The sequence below is a fragment of the Amphiprion ocellaris genome, chromosome 9 (assembly GCF_022539595.1).
Source record: "Amphiprion ocellaris isolate individual 3 ecotype Okinawa chromosome 9, ASM2253959v1, whole genome shotgun sequence".
NCBI classification, from domain to species: domain Eukaryota; kingdom Metazoa; phylum Chordata; class Actinopteri; family Pomacentridae; genus Amphiprion; species Amphiprion ocellaris.
This window is the reverse complement of record NC_072774.1, coordinates 33,582,843-33,603,059: the sequence shown is the minus strand read 5'-3', so window position 1 is coordinate 33,603,059 and position 20,217 is coordinate 33,582,843. Positions and strand designations below refer to the sequence as shown.

Genomic DNA, 20,217 nt, shown 5'->3' with positions numbered 1-20,217 from the left:
ATGATGTTTTAAGTCAATCCAGACTCCGGCCTTCCCTGCTTTTCTTTTGTCTTTGTGAAGCTCTCCGCTCATTCTTAGTTACTCGCTTCAGTCTTGAGCTAACGAGAGAAGCCAGTGGAGTCGATGCAAAACAGAAGTTTGTTGTGTCGTCCCACAATTAGACATTAGATTACATGGAAATTTATAGGTTGATGGGATGAGTGGAACATGAAGGGCCTTAGGTCTGCTCTTCCATCGTGTAACATCTCAAGTCAACTTTCATCAGACAACTGCTTTGCACATGCACACACAGATACAAACACACACACACACACACACACACACACACACACACACACACACACACACACACACACACACACACACACACACCCCTCCCTGTCAGAGCTGGGTTAGTGACTTCAGACACTCATCGGGGGACATCAAACTTGTCATTTCTCACCATGATTCTTCATTCATCATTCTTCTTTTACTCACACTGGCGAAAGAATTCTAAAAGAAATCAGAAGTTAACTGAAAGTGTGCCAAGGATTTTCTCCCCCCAGTTTGTTTGAATAGTAGCCCACTTTTCTGTCATGGGAAATAAGATGTGATTCCAGGCATGTTGGAGAACATGGATGATCCCAGTATAGGATCTGGTAGCCTGAATTTTCACATCCAACTTTTTATTTTTCTCCTCTGATATGAATCATGGATGCTTTCTCAGAGGCATCATTCCACTTACCACTAAATCCAACATACCATTGGCACTATGTAGTACTTAAATTGCTTGTTGATCTAAAGATCTATCATGCTTTTTTGAAGCCTGGCTGTCAGTTGAGTGTGGCAGTTTAGGTAACTGGCCAGGCATGGTGAGAGCAAACATTGTGGAGAAATTAGGTTTTTGCTTTTTTAGAGCTGGTGCACTCGACTCATCGCCCCTGTGGAGGTTAAACTAAAATATGATTTGAAACCCCCCTCTAGCCATGGTTTGTGAAGCATTACCATGGTAAAGACTCCTCAGCCTTCACAGTGTGTCATCAGCAGATAATGTGTTAAACAGCCCCCAAGGTGTGTGGAGTGTCGGAACACATATATTGCTTGTGTTGCATATTATAGTGAAGGATCTACATTTATAGATATACTGAAAAATTAGATAAAGCTAATAAAGTTGAGACTGATTAAACACAAGCCTTTATTATCATCACATGGTAAATAATATAATGAACAGTAACAGGCCTAAGGCATTACATAATGAATCAGAAAAACTGTTAATTTGATAACTAGTTGGGTTGCTTAATAGCAAACATGTTTAAAGAGTTTAAGGGCACACAGCAAACAGCATCACTGAGACATGAAACAAAACGCACTGTAAGTGTAATGGGCTTTAAAGTACCTACAGCAGACTGTTCTGGATGTAACCAAGCCATGAATCAATGACAGCCCCAAATAAATCTGTTTGTATTTATATCATCTAGTAGTGTCTGCAGAGCTGGCTCCCTGCTGTGAGCCAACTGTCCCATCTAAGGGTAGTGACTAGTGCCGACTGAGCACATAGCTCCACGTCACAGGGCCATAAATTTCCACTGTAACTCCCACTGAAGTGCCTCAGCAGCACCAAAACCCCAGTCACGTCTTGGCTACCACCACACACAGACACAGTCAGCCTCAGCAAAGCTGAGACATAAATATTGATCTCAGTGGATTATTGATAAACACGAATGCTCTGCTCATTTTCTCTGTACTTCTCTCCCATAAGGCAAGTGGAGAGAGCAGGAGAAAGCCTGAGAAAGAGAACAAGTATGAGTTATAGGCACAGACATCTTTAGAGTCAGAGAGAGAGAGCAGTAATCTGGAGTTGCATTACAGCAACGGAGGGCCTGGTTTAGTGTCATTAGCTGTGGTCTGTAGTTTCGAGCATCTCTCATGGTGGAACCACACTGGCATTCAATGCTGGCTTCTGCTTCAAAGCTAGAATGCCCCGGTTTCTTGTGCTAACCAAATTTGTCAGGGCAGCATTAGGCTGGGGATATGGGAGATTGAGAGGCAGGCTCTCTCATCCAGAACTGTGTTTTAATGGCCTATCTCACCACCAGCTAATCATCTTCTTACAAGTGGCAATGCGGGAATTGTCTATGTCACCGCACATGTTTCTCTATCACTCTTAGCACATCTGTCGCTCCCTTTCTCTCTCTCATTCTCTCTTCCTTTCTCTGTCTGTCTCATCTCTCTCTCTCATCTCTCTCGCTTGTTCTATAACTCTTTCTCTGCATCTCGTTCTGCCCCACCCCCCACCACCTCTTCACTGTCTTCCAAACCTCACTGCCTAGGCACATTAGTGTTGGCCAAATTGCTTCCGCATGAAGACTCCTTAATTGTGGTAATTCGGTGGCAAACAGAACCACAGTTTGAATGTGCAGAGAACATGTGTCACTGCTTTAGTGGGCAGACAGAAAGGCAGGCAGCACCTGGAGGGGATGGAAATCATGAAAATTAGACCCCCAGCTTCTGCTACCACTAGCACTTACACCCCATCACTGTCTTTATGCCGTGACCGTTATAGGCAGTGAGTACCACTTGCACACACCAACACCACCACTATAACCTCTATACAGTCTTGTGGAAGTGGCTTAGCTGGACTTTTCTCACAGGGAAAAGGGTTTCTGGGTGTGTAGACACTTGTTTGCTTGCCTCTCTGTTTTCTGTCTCTCCACCCAGCTGCATTGTGAAGGTTTTTTTAGTATAAAATTTTACCTCCTTATGCGTAACTGTAGAAGAATTCACTGTTGATGGAGTTTTTTTATGGACTAGAATAAGCCGAACCCTGGCACTGGGCCTGCATGTGTTTGTGGTTAGTTAGCAGTGGTAGCCATTCCTGCTCATCTAAAGTGCTCCTCCGTCCCTTCATTTATCTTAAAACAGCTGTTACCTAAATCTAAAATGTATCCCTTCCAGTGTACAAATAAAATTTTCCTGCAAATGTTAAGCCCAGGATGGCAAATCTTGTGACACCATATTTATTGGAACTGCCAGCATTCATTGACTGTACTCTGTTTTTGTCAGGTGCTGGAAGAAGAATGATTATGGGCTTTTTTAATGCAATGTGACAAAGTCTCCTAAGACAAACTCTGAACATTTTATAAATTCCAAAAGGTAGCTGTATGTTTTTAATATATTATCCTAATGATTTATGTCTTGCAGTGTAGATTTTTTGAAAGTCTTGAGTCTTCATGTTTGACTTGTTTGTATACTGACAAAACTGTTCTCTTCTCAGCTTTAAAAGCAGGACAAACCACTGCTGGTTCACCTTGTCTGTTTTCCTGTCCCACTCTCTCTGCATGTGTCTGTATTTTTGCTGTGTGTCAGTTCTGGGCAAGGTGCCAGCAGACCTGCTCCTACTTACTGCTTTAACTTCAGCCCCTCCTGACTTAGGAGAGACAGTTATTGTTTCTGCATCAGCTCTTAATGGCTCAGCTGGCTGCTTTCAGGCTACCCAACTTGTCTATGTCTACCTCTTTTTCTGTCAACCCCCTAGCTGCTGTGGGCCCATTGCCAGACTTGCAGGTTTTGGTACTGTAGGTTCTTTTTCCTTCTTTGTCTTTCTTTGTCATTTTACCTGCTCATTACAGTTTGGCAATAATGTACATCTTCCTGTCAACCATTTGCCATCACATATTAAACTGGTCGTCAATGCATGAAGCGCACAACTACGTAGAGTGAAGGTATAATAGCTTGATTCAAAACACAGCTTTAATAATTGTCATAGCTGTATGCTGTACCTTTTCTCTTTTCAGATCTGTTTCAGACTTTTGCTGGTATTACCTTAGTACGTAGTCTGGTTATGTAGTATGATGATCAGTTGTCGTAGGCATCAGTCAGTTGCTAGATACTGTCAGTTTCTAGGCCTCTTCTTTAGCAGTACCTAATCGCTCTTTTGGATTGTCTCAAAAGTTTGAAAGCACACATGCAGAAAAGTTTTCACGTATAGACAAGTCCTTCTTCTTTGTGCCTCACATAACATGTTTGTTGGGGATGCCTTTGCTTATTTCCTGAAATAATCAAGCAACTTTTCCACAGCATCAGAAAAAAACTGAAAATATTTCTGAGTTATTTTTGTGAATATAGGCAATACAAGCACTGTACTTGAGATTGAAACTAGATTTGCCTGGTCCGGCATTATAGGCAGACGACTTTCCCATACCATTCCTCAAAGCAGTGAAAGCAGGGCATGTTGGAATGTGTGAAGCACAGCTTTCAAGTCTACAGATGTCCTGCACACACAGACATACTGAACCATGTGCACGCCAACTATTGAGGTATGCAGAAAGCAAAAAAGCAGCCTCCACTTCCCATACTGAGTGTGTATCAGTGTGTGCGCTCTCTTTTTTGTCAACTTTTTCTCTCCTTAGTATTTCTTTACTGACTTTCCAACCCTCCTTTCCTTCGTCTTCTCCACACTTTCTCATCGGTGTTTAGTATGGCAAATCCAGCTGCCCACGGTTGCCCTCTCAGTGTTTGATGGAGTGCCATAGCCTCTGGCCCCTAGCTGTGTGTTTATGTACTTCTTGCACCTGCCTTTGCTTGACGAGTAACAGCACCACACACATTCACTCACTCGGTCACTCAGTCACACACAGAAACACACAAACACCCACGTCTGTGTAATACACACACTAATGCACCTTACACACATAAAACACACTGAACACCACTGTTCAAGCCGACAAAACTACCAACCCTTGTGTGTTACTCTTCCTGTGTACCCCACATTTTTATAGTCTAACAGCTGGACAAAACATTGTCCAGAGCCCCCCCACGCAACAACCACCAAGCCAGCAGGTGCACCGTGCCCTTTAGGACATCTACGTGGGCAAGGGGCATATGTTATAGTGATACCCCTGGTGCCATTTATCAAAGAGCAAACAGAGGAGAGGGAATGGCCCTTGTCATGTTCCAGATTGGTTTGCACTTTTAACATCTCCATCTTTTCCAGACTCTGGGGAACAGTCAGTTTGTGTGCAGGGCTACTCATCACTGTTGCTGTCTTTTTTCCTGCAGTGCTGTTTTGAAAAAGGCCAAATGGTCACTGGATCTGGAGATCCAGTCTCTGTGATGGTCTGTTCTTTCAGGGTTGTCAGGTCATATGTTTTTAGGTTCACTGAGGCACACTTAATGATCTGGCCAAAAGTGTGGTGCAATCCTTTTATGGCAAATGTATATAGCTATACTGTTTCCAGTGGGAGAGGGGAGCCTAGCTTTATGTAGTACCTATGTCATTCTCTATCTTTCCCTCTGGTCCTGGATCACATAAAGTAACCCTCAAAATCTTTGTGCTGAGTGTGTGCTTCAATATTTTTTCTGGAACTATACATGACAGCATGAGCTTATTGTTGAGTTAGTCCATTTGTTTGTCTATTTTCCGGCTTTGTATGTTGTCCAAATTAATACACACTTAACAACATATGAGCGGGAGGAAAGATTTACCTGAACAAAACTGTGCTCTTACTGCTTTAGAGTGCATTAGTTTTAAATAGAACATGCTGAGGATTTGGGCAATAGTGTCATGTGTTTACAGTTGTTGCATGAGGTGTGTAACGGGTGTTGGTAGTTCCGTAACAAATACAACTGATACTTATGCACACAACAAACTGTGGTTCCCTGTGATTAGGTAGAGACTCTATCCATTGTTATTGAACCGTGGAGGTAGTCCACCAGTTGGTCCTGAAAACAGAGGGAGCTGGTTGGGTTAGGTATCCAAAGCTATGGCTTTGGATACCTATACCTATACCCTTGCTATGGCAAGACATGCAGCATTACTCTGCTTGACCTGTAGATTTAGGTAGGAGACAGAGACAGAAGGAGCGTTATTAACATTACCATCTTCCAACGCTTATAGAGGGCCTCTCAGACAGCAGGTGAAGAGGTTGATGGGTAATTTGTCTGAAGTAGGGAGAGGAGGGAAGTCAGTGGTTAGGGAATTTAGCAATTTTCGGTAATTCCCTTGGTTAAATGTGCTATGTGTATGTGTCCACTCAAATCCTGCCCATAACCATACCATCTGCAGTTTTACAGTTCAACTATTTTTGAACTATTAGTTGATTGGGATTAACAACAGCAGACAAAATATTGTTCTGTGGGGGTTTAAAACAACCCACCCAAATTACCTTCTTTTATGCATTTCCAGATTTTTGATTCCCTAAGTCAGGAAAAAAAAGTTCAGTTGTTGTTGTTTATTTAACCAAACAGAGAAAGGTAGAAGAAGACACATAGGGATTTTTATGAGAAAAAAAAAATCTATGATAAAATGGCTAATAGGCAGTAGATGTGAATGAAAGAAAGCTTTTGGAAGTCCAAACTAACTTTTTTCCTATTGCCTCAGAGACTGTTGCCAAATGTACTTTTCATAGCCTCTAGTAGCACCCCTCATCTGTGCCTTATTAATACAATACCTTCTCATTCACCAGGAGGCAATAAATCCCTGGTGTCCAATCCATGTTTTTCATTTGCTATTCATCAGTTTTTATGTGTTTGTGTTTATACAGAGCATTTTTTCTGTTGGTTCTGCCTTTCTGGCTTGTTGATCTTAGTTTCACTAGGCCCACATGTGACAGAAGAAGCCCCACTGAGTTGTAAACTCGATAAGAAAGTGCTGTGGACACTTGTACGAAAGGAAGTATTATCACTATACGAGGGGATTATTTTGAGAAGTAAAGCCTTATTGGAACAGGTGATGTAAGAATTCAGTGTGATTCCCTCGGACAGTTCCAGCTCACTGGAAGAATGTAGCATGTGATGGATGGATCCTTCTCTCTTCGCTCAACAGGCGGTTTGGCACAGAACTCCCTTAACTGCACAGTATCTTTTAGCCAACCAGCTATTTCTCCCTCCTCCTCCTGTTATGTGTTTGAAATAGCCTCTCACTATAGAAATAACATTGACATACCATAATAGCGAGTATGTAACACCCCTACCCTAAACCGGCCCACCCATTCCTTGCCACAGTGCACGCAGTTTCATTTTTAAAGATGGAACACAGAGGGTTCTTCCACATTAGGCTGCCATCAAGAGAAATAATCACAGAGTCAGTAACACTTGAGGCTGCTGTGATATAATGCTGGCGTGAGGCGAGTCGTAGTTGACACTAAGCTGGATACAGCATGACTAAATTGGATATTGTTTTGGAAAGATATATTCTTTATATTGGCTATTACTCATACTCCTAATAGTCCCTGTTCTTTAACTTAAAATGTTCTAGTCATTCAAGTAAGTAGATTTACTGGGAACTTGTAAAACATTTAGGACAAGCACATGACAATTTAATGGTTTTTATCTTTTTTAACATCCTGTTGAGGCACATCTTAGAAAACAATATGGCTGTGATGTTTTGATTTTGCTCTACTGTGTCCAAAATCTTATCAGTGTGCTGTAAATGTTTTAACAAGAATCTTCAGAAATCCAGAGGAATAAAAACACAAATGAAATGAAAATGTGACCCTTGGAAAGTTTCATACCATGTCAGCTTGTCCCCAGATAAACTAGATTAAAAAAACATTTAGATGGTCTGGTATAGACTACAGGAAAACTTAGTAGTCAGGTGCAGATGAAGATGAATCATGCAAAATGGTCAAATTTCTTTTGCTACTTTAAGGACTGTATACTTATGTTTACTAAAAGCTTTACAGCTCATTCTAACATGCTAATGTGTTTTTGTTTTACACTTTTGTTGCAGTATGGAGACACAACAACAGGTTAACTTTAGAACAGAGGGTAGCCTGCATTCTTGCCAGAACACAGAGCTTAGATAAACACACAGTCTTCCTGCTGTTGGTGATATCTATGTTTCAGAGCACCTGGTTGGTCAAGAACAATTAAAGGCCAATCATGTGTTTGACGAAGCCACAGAAGCGGCTTTTAAACCTGCCGGACTGCAGTTCATTTTCACTTTTTTCCCCCCCTTTTTATTAGGTGTGAAATATCCAGGCCCGTCACCGACTCTCGAAGGCTCGGTCCAAAACCTGGAGCTGAAGTTCTGCAGCCGTGCGACGGTGAAATGCGCCTCAGGAACCGTGGGAGCTATAAAAGTGTGCGCCAGGACCCCAGGTGTGTGCAGCTGTGCCCTGTTAAAACTTTACTGCCTGTGTAGGAGGGAAAGAGTGAGACAGACTAGGCTCTTCTTTTACTTTCTTTAACTTATACTTTTACACACTCCACTCTGTCTCACTCGCTTTTTGCTGCTCAATCTTTAACTTGATTTCTTTCCAAGTATGTGATTCAGTTGCTGTTTTCTCCCAGAGTGCTGTCATTGGGCTGTGGCCATGTCTTTGATGGCAAGGATGTTATTGGAGCTAGTCTCATAGCACACAAGTTCACAAGGTCAAACTTCACATACGATGGCGGGCGGATTAGAAGATCTGTTGCAGCTGTCAATATAGAAATACATAGAAAGCAGCATGCTCAATTAATTCCCTATTTTATTATTAACATCTAGTGGGGATTCATAAAATATCATAGACGTGATGAATTAGAATAAATATCCACTGCAAACAGGAACAGCAGATAAAATGAGCCTATCTAACTCTTGCTCATTTACAGTAGATTTTTCTGTTGAGTCTGTCAAATAAATGAATTAATGAAATAAAAAATTAAGCAAAACATGGCTACAAAGCTGAGTAGTATTGTTTTTGTCAACCTATAGGCCATTGCACATGTTCTTCATCATGTTGGTCAGTTTAACCTTGTAATGGTTGTTCTTTTTGTCAGTGTGTTTTGTGTGTTGGTGTGACTTTTATTAAAGACTGTTTTAACTATTTAATACTCTATTTCATAGATGATATGGTGTCTCTTGCATTGAAAATCAAAAAACATATAGACAGACTACTTTAAGTGATGGCAATTTCTGCACTTATTTAAACATAGTTACTTTATAATTATTTTTTTTGCTTAGTGTCCTTAACCCTTTGATGCACAATATGAGTCAAACGTGATGCATATTCAATGGAAAATGGGTATCTCTTTACTCATGTTGTGTGTCAAAGGGTTAATATTTTGTCTACACTTGATATTATTTTGTTTTCTCCTTTTTTTTAAGACACTAAAATGCAGCTACGGCAACTTGTACAGTTTTCCAGTCAGGAAAGGTTAACCTGATCATCACTGTAATGTAGCTTAATTTTTCTTCATTTCAACTTAGAAAATCCCTTTAACTTGAGTCGCAACGTATTTGAACTAGGAAGGATGGGTTTTCATCAATGAAATGTTAAAGACAAGCTCTTTCTTTTTCATGTTGTGTATCCCCTTGGTCAAATTTTGAAGGACGACCTCCTCATTTGTAAATGTAAATCATTTAATCTGATATTAACTAGAAGTTATAACTCCTGTCCCTCAGGTTCAGGAGAGGGAACGAAAGAGAAGCTGGTTCCTCTGATTCAGGGCCCATCTGACACCAGAGAACTTCATATGAGTCGCTGGCTTAATGAGATTCGCAAGCCTGAATCTTTGCTGGCCCCTGACCTGCTGGCATTTTCTGTTCAGATCCCTCAGCAAGGAGATGACTGCAGGAACTCAGGTATGAAGTGTTGTCCTTTATTTAAATGATCACATGTTCTCCCTGTCTCTCTTCTCTCCTCTCTGTTTTCATTACCCCTATAAAACACATTTCTCTATACAGTTTGATACCCAACATGTGTATTTTTGGAATCGGAGTCCTCCTCTCTTGTCAGTTTTTTTTAGCTAATTTTTTGATTGCATTTGTTGTGTATTGATTTGTTGAACACACTGATCTTAAATATTCCATCTCTGCTATTGGTGATCTATTGCAAATTTTTGTTTGTTCAGTTTGACATAACTTTGTTCCTCCCTTAATGTCATACAGTTACTTGTTAAGTAAAGCCGATAAGTGTTTTCTACTTCACTGTCCTTAGCGGCAGGGTTGGCAACTTGCAGTTTCTTTACAGGCCGCGTGAGCTCTCTAAACAGCAGTTAGTCTCTGTCAACGCTGGGCTGAGCTGGCTAACAACAGCCAGCCACTTGAGGATTGCTGTTGACGGCTGCTCTGATGTCAGGTTGCAGTTTTTGATTGCATCCCTAGACCACAGATTATATTTCTCGTGTCAGCACGAGAGTGTGTGAGTGTATGAATGTGTGTTTAGAGGAAGGGAGTGGTACTATTCAGTAATCTTTCCAAAAGACTAAAAATACAATTGTATTCCAAAGTTCAAAGTTTTGTAGTGGTTGATTTGCTTTTCAATGCTATATTTCAGTTCATCTCATGTTTATATAATAGTGACCACACATGTTTTCATCTATACAATATGGCCTCATATGTTCTTAGACACTGCAACAGCTCCTTTAGAGATCTTTTGTGTAATTTAGGCCCTGAATATTAGCGCGTCATCAGTAACCTCTTCTTCACACCTGCAAAAACAACCAGTTCTTTGGGCGGCCATAGGAAAGATTGATGCCTCTGGAAGTAGATATACTGGACAGTCTTTCCTATATCATGTTCTTCAGTTGCTCCCAAGTTTTTAAAAGTCCACAGTAGGTGATTCTTTCAAAGTCTGAAAGTATATTCTGGGCTGTTTTCCTGCTACCCCCTCCCATCCCACAGCAGATACAGGAGAAGCCTGGGGTGACAATGTACAACAATACACCTCCAGTATTTGTTTTCAGAGTTGTCTTCAGAGTCACAACAGTACATCACTTTTAATACAGGGCTACAGAGATTCATCGTGTAGCCTTGACTTACGTACACCCCCTACCCAGGCCCTGAATCATATCAGGGCCCTGAGCCTTAAACATGTCAGAAGTGAGATGTACATGGAGTTGACCTCAGGTGGTTACAGACTGTGAAGAGAAGATACAACTGTAGCTTAGGGTGTAGTGAGGCAAGAGGATAAGTACAGTTTAAAGACAGTAGATTTGGGAGGTCATCCCTAACCAGGCATCCCATTACTGTTTGATTGTCACCTATTCAATTAGTATCCAATTTCCAGTGAACTCAGTGCCAAGACGCTGCCATAAATTCAAACTGTAATGCAGGAAAAACTTACATTTCATAGATAACTTGTGGTTTGATAAATGTGAGGACAGTCAGTGAATAAATACCCTGAAAATTGCAGTGACATAAAAGTAGGTTTTAAAAGCAATGTTGTATTTCTGAAGAGACTGTTCTACCGTTTATAGCCTCACAGACATAGATAGATAATTTTAGGAACTCTGGTAAATTCTATTTAGTGCACAGCCTCAGACTATTACTTTGATTTAGAGAGCATATTATTTCAATAAAGCAATGGCTCATAAAGACAGTACATATTTTTAAATATTAAAACCTGATCTGAACACAAACCAGAAGACCAAAAGGAAACGAAAAGAGCGGGAGAGAGAAAGAAGATGAAGGTGAAAAGGAGACGGGGGGCTCACTCCCAGAAGCACTGGATATATCTCCAGCAGATGTGGAGCAGTGTAGGCCTGCACTGCCTCATCACTGCCTCGCTTCTTTTTTCTTGTCTTCTGTGTTTAATGTTCCTTATTTCTTGCTTCCTTTCTTTTTCAGTCTGCATGTCTCTGTTGTCTCTTAACATGTCTGGTTTCTTCTCACATATACAATACTTTCTGTCTTTCCTGTTTCCCATTTGTATGCATGTACCTATTTTCTTTGTTTCTTTGTAATCCTATAAAATAGTAATTCCTCAATTTCTCATTTTCAGAAATTTTGTCTTACCCATCTGAGATACACACACATGCACACATATGTGTAGTATCAGTATTTGGGCCAGAAATCTTTCTTTTATCTGTAATATACCTGTCAATATAGTCAAAGCTGGAGACAGCAGCCATGCTTGACATTAACAATTTCACCAGACTGGAACATTTCTCCCTTTTTCTGTGTATGTGTGCTGTGTCAAACATGCTTCTGAGGGAAAAGCTTCTAGCTTTAGTGTGTGTGCACAGGCATTTTTGGGTGTCTACTTATAGACCTGTGTTTTGTATAGTGGTCAGGCTTACATCAAAGCCTTTGGTCAGTCCACATGTCCCATGTCCCTGCTGTCATCCAGAGGGTGACTGGGAGCCTGTTAGAGCAATGCTAATGAAATGATAGATGCAACGCCTCATTCAGCCAGAGATGAAAGGTGGCGTAGCACCACTCTAAATGGACTGCACCCTTTGCTCCCATAGGGCCGCCCCAGAGGCTCAACATTTTGTGATCATGACATTTCAGAATTGTTGGAACACTTGGCCTTGGCATCTAACACATTTTATTCATCCCATGTGGTTCTCTTGATTCCATTTTGCAAATTCTTAAAGCGTGATCGTTATACATTGAGCACAGCACTGGGGTAGGGAGTAAGAGAAAAGCTAACTCTTACACCATAGACATGCTGAAAACATTAAGGTATAATGATCCACAATCAACCTTTTTAAATTCTATTTTACATCTGATTAGTAGCTTCTGGTTTTTGTATGGACACAACGCAAGGCACAGCAGTGCTGTGGGATCCATCTGCCCAATTCTCAAAGCATAATATTTATGTGAAGAAGAGGGGAGAGATTTTTGGTAATCGACATCAAGCTACAAGTGTGTAGTCAGTAAGTGTTTGAATATTTATACTCACAAGACATGGTGCTTTCACATACATTTACCTTAATTTGTGTTTTCATGTTTCTGTGTATTTGATTGACTGCAGTTGATTATAAGCCGAGAGAAGTCTTGCTTTTAGTGTTTCCCCTCTGGTCATGTATGTGTGATCTCTGTGTTGCCTCATTTCTTAGAAGTTGTGACAGGCTCTGGAAATCACCAGCACTTTCCTTATGGATCCTTTAATTCATCCCAGAAGTCATTTCCTCCTTTCTTTACATTTTCCATTTTTTTGAGCTCAGAAAGGCTCTTATCTCTGAGGTCACTTTTGATAGAATATATTTAGTCTAATAGACAGATTTGGTACTAACAACTGAAGAGCGTGTGCGTCTAGACATCTTTTGTTTTATACAGTTGTCTGTCTGAAATATTTTTAGAACAATCCTCAAAGCACATAGGGGAATGTTCATTTTCACTGTGCCGGAGTAATGATAGTTTAAACAACTGAATTCATAGTCCGGCATTTGATTTGCAACTTTGACGCATGTTATAATCTTGTCTGTATCTCTCTCGCTCATTCTAACTCTTTCATGCAAAGTTAATTCAACGCGATGAGTAGCTTTCAAATATGGCCAGTGACATCTGTTTTCTGTCTAATTGTTTACCAGTAAATTAAAACAAAATTCCGATTTACTTAGAAAATGAAGCGAGTGGGTTGGATGGCTAGGGGTGGCGGTTGGAGGGAGTCCCTGTACACTTGTAGAACTCATACAGATCCAGACTAATGTGTTTTCATTTAACAAAGTTGAGGTTGGAACATTCTAATAAATTAAACACAATTAAAGGCGTGAGTTTTAACGCAGAAGAACTAAGCAGCTCTCCTTTGAAATGTCTTCTTTTATAGATCCAAAGGGGTAGAGTAATTTTCATATCTTGCCATTAACCTTTTGCAGTACAATGTGACAGTCCCACATGATTTCTCCTAATTGAGCAGTCTGTCCAGATGGATTCAACAATGATAGGGTTTTTTGGCAGAGGCACTTTCTTTTTCATTTTCTCCCCTTTTAAAAGAACCAAACATGATTCATGTGTGCTCCGTTATGACGCATGAATAATGAGAACTCAATGCCAGTATTAAATAACATTAAAAAACAAAGTGAGCGATGAAGCAAAGAAATGGAAGCTAGCGAGGCAGCTGGAGGAGGAGTCAGGGTTGTGGAGCTTAGGGGGTGAGGTAGTTGCTTTTAAGTCACAGCAGGCAGCAATTCAGGTTGGCAGCCAGGATCAGAAGGGCACAGGTTTGTCTTCCACATGGGCCCAGCTGAGAGCCAGGGACATGTCATCATTCACTAGCACACACTGGGCCTGGTGCCTCTGGTATTAGATCTATAAATTATTTGTGAATTTAATCAGAGTAGAGCAGTGCCTTAAGGATCACTACAACCAGAAATCCTTGGCCATGTCCTTCATAATGACCTGCAGGGCTTCGCTGAGTGTAAATTATCAGTGGAACTCAAGAGACAGCTTGATCATTTTGATCCCTGGACAGTGGCTGGGCTGACTGGCTGACTATCCTCCTTGGCTTGGTCTTGGGGTTGTCATTGCTGATGGATGGGAAAGACTAAGGGGGCCTTGGCTGGGCCCAGTGTGCAGGAGTAGAGGGCTAGAGGGCGTGTGAGGAGCTGGGGTTTATGTCGAACCTCGGGGCATGCGGCAGCCTGCAGGTGTCCCCCCCTACCCCCGACACACACACACACACACACACACACACACACACACACACACACACACACACACACACACACACACACACACACACACACACACACACACACACACACACCCTTCACCACTTTGAGTTTCACCAGAGGAGGAGGGGCCAATGGGTCGGGTGGGCTTTATGATCATAGAGAAGACTAAAAGAGAGAGAGAGTGAGGGATAGCATGTGTTTTCCCCAGGCACGCCAGCAGCTGTGAGACAATGATTTATGCTTTTCTCAGAACTCTGGGATCTCAAAATGTTACATTTAATCAAGCACACTGAGAGCAGAGCAAATGTTAAAGATGTTCCCTATAAAGCCCTCCAGTTTTGATCTCTTTACCATACCATGGGAGCTGTGGGAATAGGGGAACAAAGTGATCTTTAATCTCAATTTTAACATATTGGAGGGAATTATGAAAGCTACATGGAATTAATCATTTGAGAATTCCCAGGGTGCTGTAATACCGAACATATTTAGTTCCCTAATAGATAATAAAGCTGTTTTCTCCTCAATTACTATTTCCAAATTAGACAGATGGAAAGAAGAAACGTTTCATGGCGTTTATGCAGAATTACGCTCATGCTTAAACACTGATTTACACTGTTTACATGGTAACATATTCAATATATACAGTCCTTTTAGACAAATTGTTGCTACCTGTACATTGTATGTAATGGTATTGTTTATTTGATGATGCATCCATGCAGCCCTGTATACACGTGAGCATTTTGTGTATGTGTCCTGTTAGACCTGTACATAGCAGTGAGAAACAGGTGGGATCTTACAGTGGTCTGTGGACTCTAAGACTAATGAGAGCAGGTGGGAATGAAGCGACACCTGACTTTGATCTGACCATTTCACACAAAGACAGATATATGCATACAATTACACTCATTGGTTAGTGCATACACATGCACAAGCGTGCATATACATAGAAACAACCGCACATGCTCTCTTTGCCTCCTGTCTGAAACCATAGCCTTTGAATGGGGTGCACTGACACCGTAGATGGGGTGTGAACTGAAGTGGGATCCCCTCTGGTAGCCTCCTCCATTACAATCTTTCAAAGGCTTGCTGTACTTTCATACGTTCATCTATCATGCTCTATTCCCCTCCTTTGCATGTGTTCACTCACTCCATAGAGTGTTAAATCAACAGTTTGGCTTTGTCTCAGGCAGCAGCCTGATGGCTTTAAGCTGCTGCCTGAACTTTTTCTGGCTGATAGATCTACAGTAGACAAAATGGTACTCAAAATACATTTATTGTACATGCTTCTGAGAAACCACAAGAGGCAATTTATTAATCCAGTCTGGTAAATTAAGCTGGGGCCTGGCCAAGATTTGATTGTGACTAACTAACTAAATGAGAGACAAAGCATCTACTTTTGGTAATGTCTGGAAGTATGCATATGCAGAGAAAGTGATTAGACAGCATAAGAAAGTACTACACCACGTCAGTGCTGAAATTTAACATTCTTACTCCAGCTTTTTGCCATTCACAGATTAAAATGGGTCCACAGACTCAACTTTAGATTCAATTCAAGGGCATGAAACTAGACCATAAGGGGTCATTCCATTCATTTATTTGTTTAAGCACCTTGTAACTTCCTCAACAGTCTGTTTAATCTTCAAGGCAGCCGCTCTCATCGTGTCTCGTCAGTCTGTGTATGTGTGTGAAGCAGGGCAGGTAATGTGGAGATTAGACCCGAGGGAACCCACTCAGAGCTGGCTATTGAGGTCAATCACGGCCCATTACTGGAGCTGTTCATCTGTGAAGTGTTGGGCTACTTAGGCCACTCTCACAGTGCTTAAAGCCTGACTAGAGTGTGAGGCTGAGAGACGGGCGTAGAGATTTGGTACAAAGGGATGTTGGCTGAGGCTCTAGATGGGGTAAGGTTGGAGTGTGACTGGGGTTAAAGCTGCTGCTAATGCTAGCCTCCACTCTTACATGATATCACAGCTCCCATGTGGCCATTTGGCACTGGCCATTGTACATCCTTTCTGAGAACTATTCAGTTTTTTTCAGCCACAGATTCAAATTGGACAGAGATTGGGGATAGTGCATACACTTGGGAATAAATGAGTCAGTTACACTCAAGTGATCCCTGTGAGAAAGCAGATCATAGCAACAAAAACAGAAGTCACCAAACATATTGTAAATAAAAGAAACACAATACAATTGATGTTACGCAGACAGTACAAGAACAAACAATTTTAACAATCAGTGACAAAGAATTACTGGATATCGTCCGGTAGTGTTGGTGGTATTACGTTTCTTCAGAATTCTCTTTCCAGGACAAAGTTTGAGTTACAGAAATCCAGGACCAAGTGTAGTTTAGAGGATCGCTGCACCCGACTGCAGGCTTTTCCAGAGATTCTTGTCAGTGTTAGACAGCATGGCTGTGTGCAAGTGATTCAGAAAAAGATTAAAAAAGATGGAAGATTTATCCTTTGAGTGTGAAGAGAGGTCATCTTGGGTCATTGCTATTTCACTTCTAAAAGTTATTATCTAAAAGGGGCACGGTGTGAGGGGAAAAAAGAGGCAATTAGCCTTTTTGGCTGTGTGAAAGTGGATACGATAGTAGCTAATCAGTCCCATTAAGATGATCTTTGTAAGGCTGTAATGGCAGTGAGAGTACCTTTTTTATAATACTAATAATAGATTTTATTTTTATAACACTTTTCAAAGTACTCAGACACTTGACATAGTTACATTATAAATTCAGCAAACATTTAAAAAACAGTTGGTGTATAGTTGATGTGAACTTTATTTTCAGCACAAATTTGAAATGTACATTTGAAATGCCATACACAGTACATTGAAAAAATTGTAGGCCATAAATTAATAGAAATATAATATATTTACATCCCAGTAATGCTTACAACCCAGTTTACACTAGTTTCTTGAAAGGTAGATCCTTATGACCAGCTGTGTGTTTTTTATGTGTGATTGATGTCATTGAAGTGGGCACTAATCCACACAGAAATACTAAAACGGAAGAAAAATGTTTTGAATCTCTTCTGTAGGCCAGGTGAACAGGACAGTTGTGAAAGCAGCTGTATGCAAGTGCACATTTACATGATGGATTTTAAAAAGCTTTGCTTTTCCTTTTGAAAATGTTCACAGGTCAAATGGCCTGTTCAGCAAGGATGGAAGATCGTTTATGCATTTGGCCAACTGAACAGCAGAATCTTGATGTTTAGAGACAAACCAGTAGCATCTCATTTAATGTTGTTTTATGTTCTATTCAAACTGGGACAACACATGAAGTAATTCTTTTACTGCTGCTCTCCCTGCATTTCTCATTTTCCTCTTTTGTGTGGTGTGGGAGATGCTTTCCCTTGGCTACCCAGCAGCTGGAAAATAGTGATCTAGCTTGTCAGCTACTGGGTGTAATGTAATTCCCAGGGCACCCTGATTCATTTCCCACTAAGGTGCAGTTCATTTTTAAGGTCTGTCAGTGAGAGAAAGGGAGACCCCCCCCACCACCACCAACCACACATACACACTCACACAGTTTTATATACTATCATTTCAAATTCACATGTGACTGCAGAGTTATTACAATGAATAATTACAAGTTAAGCTCTTTAGTCGGGGAGAGAAAGTACGAAATTTCCCCAAACTCAAAATACTTTGCCATATGTCGCCTTTAAGATTCTTCAGGGGTTAAGAAGAAGAGAGGGAAAGGTAATTAGTGTAGTTTTCTCCCATTTTAAAGCAGAAATAGTGTGCTGACTGTAATCTGTGGTTCATTGCGGTGCATACACGCTGTTTACACTTTATCCAGCTCTGGACTGAGTAGCAGGGTTGGAGGAGGTCAATTTACTTAACCTTATCTAATTGAATGTTGTCACTGAATCAAAGGTCACCACATTCCACACAGTCAGATCAAACATCACACAGCACAATCAAAACAATTGGCTTCCCTGAATCACTTAATCAGGGGCTTGGGGTTTTATTCTCACAAATTAGAGGGGATAATGTCCAGACTGACTGTGGAGGGCCAGAACTCTGTCTTTAGTTATGCGCATTTGGATTAGTTCAGTTAGATTTATTTGTACTGGTACTAACAGTAAAAGTTTAAACTGCCAGAATTTGCTTTATATATTTTTATACATTCTGCATATATGTATAACAATTTCTTAAGTTGGCACAGAAACTGTGCATGATTTTAGTGATTTGAAATAATATTTTAATGTATTGAAAATTAAATATAAAAAAATTTTTACTTGTCATGTCAGCAATAGTATTTTAAATATCTTCTCTTTAGATGCGTGATGATGAACTCTAAAGATGTGCTGATGCAACAGGCTGTTGGTTAGCATTTACCCGGTCATAAAGAATTTCTCTTTCTAATGACTTCCCATCTTTGCTGACAGAGACAAACATCAGTTTGCGGTGGCTCCCTGTTCATCACACCACTTAGTTTATCAGTGTCTCTCTCTGTTTGTGAGCCATGCTTCTGTCTTTCATCTCTCATTATTGCTGTTCCAGCAAGTGAGATCAACCACCACCACCTCCTCATATTATTAGAGGTTGGTTACTGATTCATTCTCTGCCAGTCCTAAAGTCACATACAGGCTAACCAGAGTTCAGACAGATGCCGAATAGGCGAGTAAAGCAGTATTGAAGTGAACTGGCTTGAGTTCTGTGCCAGTAGCCAAACCAATATGTCTCTCACCGCTTGAGTGCCCATCAGAAAACACGTGGTGGGCGTGGGAAGGGGATGAGAGTCCATTAGCTTCTTCACAGCTCAGCTGCCGCAGCGCGCCTCCTCCCTCGTACCAAGCCCTCCCCTCACCTCTTCTCCCATTCCCCCAACATTACACTCCTCCACCTCAACTCCCCTCCTAATATGCGCTCCACACAAATTTTCCCAGGCTACGCTGTTGCCCAAATCAGCCTGTGTGCACACAGAATTACAGCAGCACCAGCTCTTCCAAAGAATACAAGGGAAATATTAAAAGTTAGTGGGCTAAGTACAGTCCCACATAAAGCAGCAGTGGTGACGATGAAAAAGGGGTTTGAGGGGAAAGCGGACTTTAGGGTTGAGAAGGGGTAGGAGCAAATGTTCTTTGAAATTTCTTTTGATGCTAATGTGGAGATTATTACTGGGGGACTGTGTTAAGATGTAATTAATTAAGCTAATGGTTATTATGGGGGCCTGGGTGGGACAGTGGTGGCGGTAAGCGGGATTTCTCACAACTCTCACAGAATAAAAAGGCAAAGCAATTAACAGAATCAGCCGATAGGAACCAGACTGGGGGGGTTGTGGGGTTCAGTGAGGCTCATTCAAGAATGGAATGTGACACACACAACCTGCACTAATGTTGAATTCTCCCGTATAACTGGCTTATTCTTACACACTCTCCTTCACACAAACATAAGTCTCTCAATAGTACCAATTACAAGGTCTTTTTTCAGGTTTGGCTCGTGTTCAGAAACACTGTTGGAGTCAGCAGAGAGCACAGTTTAGCATCATCTTTTTCTCAAAAGGGAGTAGAAGAAACAGACAAAATGTGGATTCTGCAAGGTTTTGTTTGCTGCACATCCTGGCCTTCTGTTGTTCAAAGCATATTTCTTTCTCTCCCCCAAAACCACTGTGATTTGTTGCAGTGACAGATAGACTGAAGAATGGATTCCCAGAAACTTTACTCTATCGTCACGTATTTATCCCCTAAATATGAAAGCAGCTCCTCCTCCTTAGAGCCCCAATTTGTCTTCAGAGTCCCACACAGACCACACAGGAAAATCTTTGACGTCCTTTCCCATGAAAGAACAAACAGTCCTGTGCTACACTGGGATGATTGACAGTTGAAATAAAACAGATTTAAAGTTGCAATCTGTAACTTTCTGTACCTTCAAACTACATAAAAATTGACAAGACTGTGTGTTGAT

The 20,217-nt window shown here is 41.1% G+C and overlaps 1 protein-coding gene across 5 annotated transcripts in view; it reads left to right on the top strand.

Moving 5' to 3' along the window:
* Window positions 1-20,217, top strand: part of LOC111569393 (intermembrane lipid transfer protein VPS13B) — a 322,692-nt gene that overhangs the window by 81,839 nt on the left and 220,636 nt on the right. For all 5 annotated transcript variants that reach the window (XM_023271473.3, XM_023271472.3, XM_023271475.3 and 2 more), the window contains exons 18-19: window positions 7,945-8,079; window positions 9,365-9,544. In XM_023271473.3, coding sequence (XP_023127241.2) covers window positions 7,945-8,079; window positions 9,365-9,544 — 315 coding nt within the window. The remainder of the gene's footprint in view (window positions 1-7,944; window positions 8,080-9,364; window positions 9,545-20,217) is intronic.